Below are 7,449 nucleotides of genomic sequence, written 5' to 3'. Positions count from 1 at the left end.
CTTCTCTTGTTTTTGTTTTGACCATCATCTCCTACACCCCTCCCCCCCGCATTCACTTTCTCCTCGCCCAACGCCCACAAAACTCAATGACGCTACCACCCGCTTGAGAGGTACATGGCACTACATGACTAATTCGTAAAAAAAAAAGAGTAAGCAGGGACGGGGTGCTGTGGGGTGGAAAATAAAATTAAATCAACAAGGGCTTGAGCCTCGTTCTCACTACTGCTACATAACCGTATATATGTACGTATCTGGGCCACCATCGATTCACACAAGTGAACACGTTGACTGACCCCAACCCCACGCATAAAAATAAAATTAAACAGAAAAAAAAAAGAAAGCGCATGCCCCTCTACAGACAGCAATATTCATTTATTGTCGTATGGAAAAAATATGGAATGACATACCGAGGAGAACCATTGCTACATTCGCTTACTTTAATGCGAGTTCCCATTGATGTAGACACCCCCCCCCGTTGTGCCCGGTCAATTCAAAATTTGACATGCGTTTCACGTAGCCCTTGAGTACTCTGCTATTCGCCATATACGCTGCTGGCCCATCCGCTTTGGATGAGACTAGCGGCACCAATAAGGCATACAAGGCGCAATCATAGCTGGTGGGAGTAGAACCCAGTAGGTACTTCTTGTTACCTATAAACTTCTCTATGGCCTGAAGGTCCTCCTCCTGCCTAGTTAGCATTGCACGCTGCGTCAGCGTTTCATCAGACATCGTTACCTTGCGCAGCATCTTTACGAGAAAGACCCTGACGACACTGCGCCTCTCATTGTGAGACAAGCATTCATAGGACCACCAAGAGCAGTGCTTTGCCAATGTTTCGAGGGCGACACCGATGGCCTTTTCCCTTTCAGTGAGGTAGTTATCCACTTTAACGTTGAAGGCCGATGTGACGAACGCAATGATGGCGTCCGTGGCGTCCAGGCAGTTGCCTTTGTACCGAATCAGTGGTAATTTTCCTGTTGGGGAGATGAGAGGATCGTCAAGAGTGTGCACCTCGTAGGGAACCTTCGCCATACGCAGGAAGATATCCACTGCGACACAGGGTGCAGAGACGCCGGGGATGGCATAGGACCGTGGGACCACATACAGCTGCAACTTCTTCGAGTCATCAATTGACATCATACGACGCCTCATTATGGAGCGCGCGAATGCGCTGTACACCTTGAGCAGTGCAAAACCCACAGCGGCAGTTGCACCCAAAGCAATAAGTGAGTGCAAAGAAGCCCACTCCAGTGTTGTTGTGAAGGCGGCAGTCAAAGGATGGCTCTTCCAACTCGCGCGAGGCAGTGGGGTGGGGGCTGTCTGAGGTTTTGGCAGGGGTGGTGCAAGGGAGGGGGCAACGGCGGGCGTGATGACGCTGACATTCGCGTTGATAGTTGTCTCTGCCCCTGTTGCTGTTAAAGTTTTTGCTGGGCCGGCCGGTGGCGCCGGTGGTGCCGTTGATTTTGATGCCGGGGCCTCAACGGCAAGCGCGTCAACCAGGCTGATTAGAGTGCTTTCCCTCACAGAGGGCATCAGACGACGCGGTGTGTGCTTCTGCTCCTGTGCCGCCCGGCAGACCCACGTCATCGGCGTCACGACCGTCGCCGTCGCCAATGTAGGAACAACAAGGCCGCTGGGAAACATTTTTTGTCGCCACTCCTGAATGAGGCTAGCCGCGATATACAGAATAGTATGCCTGTTTGTTTCTCGTCCTCTTCTTACTTTTCCCCTCCTCTTCACTTACACCCACTCTCTCTCTCTCCTAGATAGATAGATACCTACGTAGTTGCTTTTGGTTAACGACGACGGTACACTCCGGCAACGCACAGAAGGGGGAGAAACAAGGCCATGGAGGTCCGGGGCACAAAACAGCAGAAAACAAAAGGAAGGCTCGACATGGGGAGAGAGGCAAAACCATCAAAGCAGGGGAGGGTGGGAAGACGTCCCCGCCGCCCTGCAGCGATTCATAGATGACGGAGAGAGAACAATGAAGTGCGTGCATTCGTGTGGCAAAGTAAGGATCCCATAAGTAAAAATATATACCCTGTGTGCACGTGTGTCCCCTTTTTGTTGGCACCAGTAAATGGGGAAAATTTTTTAGTTATCTCTCTCGCCTGCTTGCTCCAAATGTATACGCACATTTAAGCATAGGGAGAGAGGGGAGAGAAGTACGACACCCAATATACATGGAAATCAACATAAACACTATAGACGGAAGCGAAGGAAGTGCAATGACGTCGGCACTAAACAATCCTGTACCATTGTTATTGCGCTCCAATAAAGCACTACTCTATTTTCATTCTTATTTTTATTTTTCCTTCTTTCTCCATTTCCTTCCTTGTTCTCTTTTCATATCCCTTTTCTTATGTTTCTCTCCCTTCTCCCAGTAGCTGCTGCTGCTGCTGCTGCTGCTACTGCTACTGCTACTGCTACTGCTGCATTAAAGCACAAGAATGAAGGGAGAGTTAAAACCTTCTCATCGTGCTAGCATTCATCAACGCTGCTCGTAGGGAGTAAATTTTTGCGACTCAGCGGACGTTCCGAGTTCACGGATGTCCGGAAACGCTAGCTTCATCATGCGCATAATGTAGTCATTGAGGACTTTGCTCTTTACAAGATACCTTATTGCCAGGCCATGTGGCCCCATCTCCCGCGCCACGTGCAGCCAACCATACACTGTGCAGTCATAAGTGGTGGGGCTGTTACCCAACAGAAACGGTTTCGTGCTAAGCAGGGTTTCAAGGCTTTGTACTTCGCACAGAAACTCCTGAGGGTACTGCTCCTTTGAAAGCGTGTTGTAGCCCACGGCATTTAGTATCTTGGCAACTTGCCTCCGCATAGTGTTCACGAGCCGCCGTGCCGGCCTGGGATCTACTAGGTACTCCTTCACAAACATTTGCTGCATGACTTCAGGTCGGTCCACCAGAATACTGCGCTGCAGGCCGTAGTTGAGTGAGGTTTCCACCATGCGCCGTGTGATGTGGCCAATGGCGTGATCCTCAGGTGTGAGACCGTCGTCCATGGTCACCTTGAAGGTCTCCTTCAGGAACTTAATGCAAAGCTCCGCGTCGCCGACGATGACGCCGTTGTAGACAATAAACGGCAGCCGGCTCGTCGGTGAGAGGGAGGCGTCGGAGGTGAAGTGCACGGTGTAGGCGATTTTGGCGAGGCGCAAAAATGTCTCCACCTTCACACACTGCGGGAAGAGGTTGGGTCCATGCGACCAGCGGTGATGCACAAAAAGGTGTACCATGTCCTTTTCAAGGCTGTTAAGACCAACCAACAGACGAGCCCGCAGGCGGTGGGAAAACAACAGCGTGACTCCCTTAAAGACGAGGCAGACACCCACGACGCTCACCGTAGCTACGAGAGGGTGGAACTCCGCTTTGCAGAGTCGTCCAAACGCACTCATGACCTTTTCACTCCCTGCTCACACACTGAGAAAAAAAGAGATAATAATAATAAACAAAAACAACAACAACGGCTTCGACTGATCAACTCAACTTCGCTAATGAACCTCCCCACCTGCCACGGAGTTGAAAGAGAGAGAGAGAGAGAGAAGGATAGTAGAAAGTGAACGTATGTACAGGTGGAAAATAAAAACAACAAAAACACCCCAGCACAGATCACATCTCACAAACGCACCAGACTGCTGCGCCTAAAACTATCCTCTCCTCAAGGCAGTTATAACAGTTTACACACATGCAGATATAAATAATACCACAAAAGCAAATGAAGAGCCTCCGCACAAAGCCAAAAGAGCGCAAAAGAAGACAAGGGAGAAATTTAGGCAAAAACAAGACTGACTTCGTTACCCAGCATCTTCACGCTCAAATAACAAGGACTCGTGCGTGGAAATCTCGGCCGCAAGCTTCTCCCAGCGCTCCAACAGAAGCACCTCCGCACGATCAAGAAGGCGATCTGCATTCTTCGCATCTGCCGTATCCATAGACTCCGCCACCAATGGTAAAGGCACGTGAACCTTTGCACTGCCATCGTTTTCACCTTCATCTGCGAGACATTCAGACCACACATTTTGTGACTCCTCTTTCTTTGTCCGCTTCTTTCGCCTACGAGCACGTCGTTTTTGTTCCACGGGGCCGCCATGGGCGGGTATCTGCTGCACCCTTACAATGGCACCGGGTCCAACTTCCGCCCCACACTCTTGTGGGAAAGTTTCGCTTCCCGCCCCCCAGTCACGGTTGCTCCTGCCTTCACCCGCCCTCACCACCACCTCACCTGTGTTGCAGTCGTTGGTGCCGCTCCACCCAATGTCATCCCCAACATAGTCCGGAAGCGCCAGCTTCATGTCAAACTTCACTACAGACACCCCCTTTGAGGCACCGGCCATAATATCCTTGAGAGTCACGCCCCCAATGGGAGCGCATGCGCGCAGAAAGGCGTCCCACAGCTCGCCATCCACGCTGCACAGCACACTTGAGGCGGGGTCGGAGTAGAAGGCCGAAAGTTCCGCCACATTCCATCGGGCGATAAGCTCCAGTGCGGCGAGGAGGACACCCTGATTGAGTGTCAGGCGAATTAGAGCTCGGGTGCGAACGGCTGCCGTACATTCAACAAAGGTTGACTTGATGACATAAATTAATTGCCCAGAAAACTTCAGCCGGTGATGCGTCGCCCCAAATGCGCCGCTGGCGTCGCCATGACTGAGCCTGTTCGGCACACGCTCAAGTGTTTGCAGCACACTCCACAACTCTTCCCCTTCGTGTAAGCCACGGGACAACACACGAACGAGTTCCGTCACGAGGAGCTCTGCCACTTCTGCCATACGGACATCGACTGTTGTCAGGCTGTGGGGGTCGCCATCGGATGGCCTAGAGTAATTGCTCACAATGCGAGGGTGAAAACGCAGCACCTTCCGCACTATCGCATGCAGCTCCTGCATCACAAGAGACCTTCACACACGCCCCACGCCGCCCAGGAGAAAAGGGGGGAAACAGGACTAGAGCGATAGGGCTAGGGAAAAGAGAAAGTGTAAAAAACGGCAGTGCAGACACACTCACCCACATTTTGCATGCAGGCAAGTGCCACTTGTTTCCCGCACGTTTAAAAAACCTACACACGCTGTGTCTGTGCGAGAGAAAAAAAAAGACAAATAATACAAGTTAGAGATAAACATATATTTGTATATATATATATATAATAGAAAAATGCAGCACTTCCTCCCCTTTCATCACATAGACCATTTTCCGCGACGTAAACAGTATGAATACCGCATTGCAATGATGGCTAGCGCAAAACCACTGCCCCCTATTCTCTCCCCAGGCGCTACTTCCCACAGGGCCTCATGTACACACACGCCCAGTATTATTCCCAAGCGTCACACTCTCAACGGCGGCGCACGAGTTTTTCAACAGCAATGTCGACGTACCCATTTGCATCAATTAAGGCGGAGCGAACGGTCTCCGCGTCAAACCCCATCCCGAGCTCCATGATTTGAGCAGTCCGCTCGTCCAGGACAGCATCACCCAGCATAAGTGCGCCGTTGTGGGACCCAGCCTGTGGCTCATATCGCCGGCGCACATGTCCTGCAAAGGACGCATCGACAGACCCACGCTCACGATGCATACGCGTGTTTTCATCCTCGTGGAGTCCAGCGAGGTTGTCCACGGTGTAGCGGCCACCCGGCGACGGCTGTCCACTGTTGTTCTGCCGCGGAACGCCAAGTTCCACAATATTTGATGATCCCGTCAGGCAGGAGAGGACAGGGCGAATAAAGTTAATAAACGGGCGGCAGATGCAGCGGCTAGAAAACCTAAACCACCATGTAAGCAACCACGTTTCCTTGGAGGCAACACCCCATATGATACCTAAGATAGCCAACAACACGCGTGTCCAGGAACCGATATCCACCTGAATGGCCCGCTGCTTGTGCGTCCTTGGGCTAACCTCCGTAGCGGGAAAAAACACCAATCGCATGAGGGGCACAAGGACCAGGGACCACTCTGTCAGTGAAATTCGAAGAAGTGGAACACGCCACCGGTGAAGCGAGCGGACCTCAAGGACATAGCGCGTGGCAAGGGCCACCAGTGGGACGATGGAACCCCCCGCTGACAAAATACGAAATTGATCCAAATTCAAGGGTGGTGTGGCTTCCGTCACGAGCATGTTGAGCAGCACAGAGCCCGTCATGGCGGATGTCATGACAAAAGCGAGAAACAATGAGGACCCCCAACGCCGCTCCAGGATCCGCATCTGAAACAGCACCAGAAGGGTGCACATGACGTCTGCCGAGGACACACCAATAGATCCAAACGGTAATGTTTCCAATGGGAGACGTCTGATGGTTGTTTTCCACCCCGGTACCACGTACGAGTGCCGCAGCGCCATGTAATGTCGTGGGGTAAGGGACATGGAGAGGAGGGAGAAGCCGAGCAGCAGCCCCGTCACGGGAGCGTGATCAAGCACCATTCACGCCGACACAATTTGTTGATGCAAATAACTATCAATAACAAATCTTTGCTATTTAACCGTACACCAAGCAACAAGAACAAGAGCAGCTAACATAAACACTGCAAAACTACACCAATGCAACATAGAAGTATACACACACGTACATTTCCCACGTAATAAACGTGTATCTTTCTGAACAGAATACTTGCAGCCTATGTACTAAAGCAACATACAATCATTTCAACAAAACCGTTTCGCCACTGGCACTTTGAAACGTGCCAGGAAAGCTGGGCTCGGGTATTGACCCTGAAAACGATGTAACCATGCGCTCCCAACACGCCCTATGATAGGAGGGTAAAAAAAACTTCCCAGCCGGAAATTAAACCCGGGCCACCAAGAAGACGGCGTCGGGGAAGAAGTGATATTCACGCGTGAGACTCTTGCGGCCTCCACATCGTTTCTCTCTTTTCCTTTTGGTGACGCCCCATCTTGCCCCCTGCAGTGCGTTTGGGCCCAGTCGTGTGCTCTGCAGCTAGTAAGTCAGAGATGCACACATCGTGCCACATGGTGGAGAGACCAATGTGGTTAAAACACATCCTGCCATCATCTACGTGGTCCCCATTGAGTCACCTGCTACCTCAAGACGCTTCCACAGCCCCAAAGAGAGAGAGAAAAGAAAAAAAGAACAACAACAAACATATGCAATCACGCGTGGCAGGCATATGACACAGCGCACCTTTGCGAAGACAGAACAGCCAGACGTAGATGTAGACAGCGTTAGAGAGGGGCCGAGCGACTCAATAGCAAATAACTGATGAAGGCACCTACCTCTCCCAGCTGTGCGGACCTTACATGTCAATTTTCTCCTGCTTATCATAAAGACACACACAAATACACACGATTAATTGCTTATATTACAAAAGACACATAACCTTTATGGTTTTCATATATATATATATATATATATACACACACACACACAAAGAGAGAGAGAGAGAGAGAGAGAGAGAGAGAGAGAGAGAGAGAGAGAGAGAGAGA

At 51.0% G+C, this 7,449-nt stretch overlaps 4 protein-coding genes across 4 annotated transcripts, besides 7 other annotated features; all 4 read right to left on the bottom strand.

The window, feature by feature from the left end:
- Positions 1 to 306: 306 nt before the first annotated feature.
- Positions 307 to 340: a microsatellite.
- Positions 341 to 432: 92 nt separating this feature from the next.
- On the bottom strand, positions 433 to 1,644 carry TraAM80_06847 (uncharacterized protein; the record flags this gene model as incomplete). Its single annotated transcript, XM_029383674.1, has 1 exon — positions 433 to 1,644. The coding sequence occupies one exon, from the start codon at positions 1,642 to 1,644 to the stop codon at positions 433 to 435; it is 1,212 nt and encodes a 403-aa protein (XP_029236521.1).
- Positions 1,645 to 2,389: 745 nt separating this feature from the next.
- Positions 2,390 to 2,439: a microsatellite.
- Positions 2,440 to 2,494: 55 nt separating this feature from the next.
- TraAM80_06846 (uncharacterized protein) lies at positions 2,495 to 3,412 on the bottom strand (the record flags this gene model as incomplete). Its single annotated transcript, XM_029383673.1, has 1 exon — positions 2,495 to 3,412. One exon carries the CDS (start codon positions 3,410 to 3,412, stop codon positions 2,495 to 2,497), a length of 918 nt encoding a protein of 305 aa, XP_029236520.1.
- Positions 3,413 to 3,442: 30 nt separating this feature from the next.
- Positions 3,443 to 3,481: a microsatellite.
- A 57-nt stretch (positions 3,482 to 3,538) lies between these two features.
- Positions 3,539 to 3,577: a microsatellite.
- Positions 3,578 to 3,811: 234 nt separating this feature from the next.
- TraAM80_06845 (uncharacterized protein) lies at positions 3,812 to 4,903 on the bottom strand (the record flags this gene model as incomplete). The annotated part of the gene is made up of 1 exon (XM_029383672.1): positions 3,812 to 4,903. The coding sequence occupies one exon, from the start codon at positions 4,901 to 4,903 to the stop codon at positions 3,812 to 3,814; it is 1,092 nt and encodes a 363-aa protein (XP_029236519.1).
- A 226-nt stretch (positions 4,904 to 5,129) lies between these two features.
- Positions 5,130 to 5,163: a microsatellite.
- Positions 5,164 to 5,346: 183 nt separating this feature from the next.
- Positions 5,347 to 6,429, bottom strand: TraAM80_06844 (uncharacterized protein; the record flags this gene model as incomplete). Its single annotated transcript, XM_029383671.1, has 1 exon — positions 5,347 to 6,429. One exon carries the CDS (start codon positions 6,427 to 6,429, stop codon positions 5,347 to 5,349), a length of 1,083 nt encoding a protein of 360 aa, XP_029236518.1.
- Positions 6,430 to 7,356: 927 nt separating this feature from the next.
- Positions 7,357 to 7,379: a microsatellite.
- A 15-nt stretch (positions 7,380 to 7,394) lies between these two features.
- Positions 7,395 to 7,449: a microsatellite.

This window comes from Trypanosoma rangeli (genome assembly GCF_003719475.1).
Source record: "Trypanosoma rangeli strain AM80 chromosome Unknown Tra_15.4_contig_00262, whole genome shotgun sequence".
NCBI classification, from domain to species: Eukaryota; Euglenozoa; class Kinetoplastea; order Trypanosomatida; family Trypanosomatidae; genus Trypanosoma; species Trypanosoma rangeli.
The sequence above is the reverse complement of the archived record's forward strand: the minus strand, read 5'-3'. Positions and strand labels throughout refer to the sequence as shown.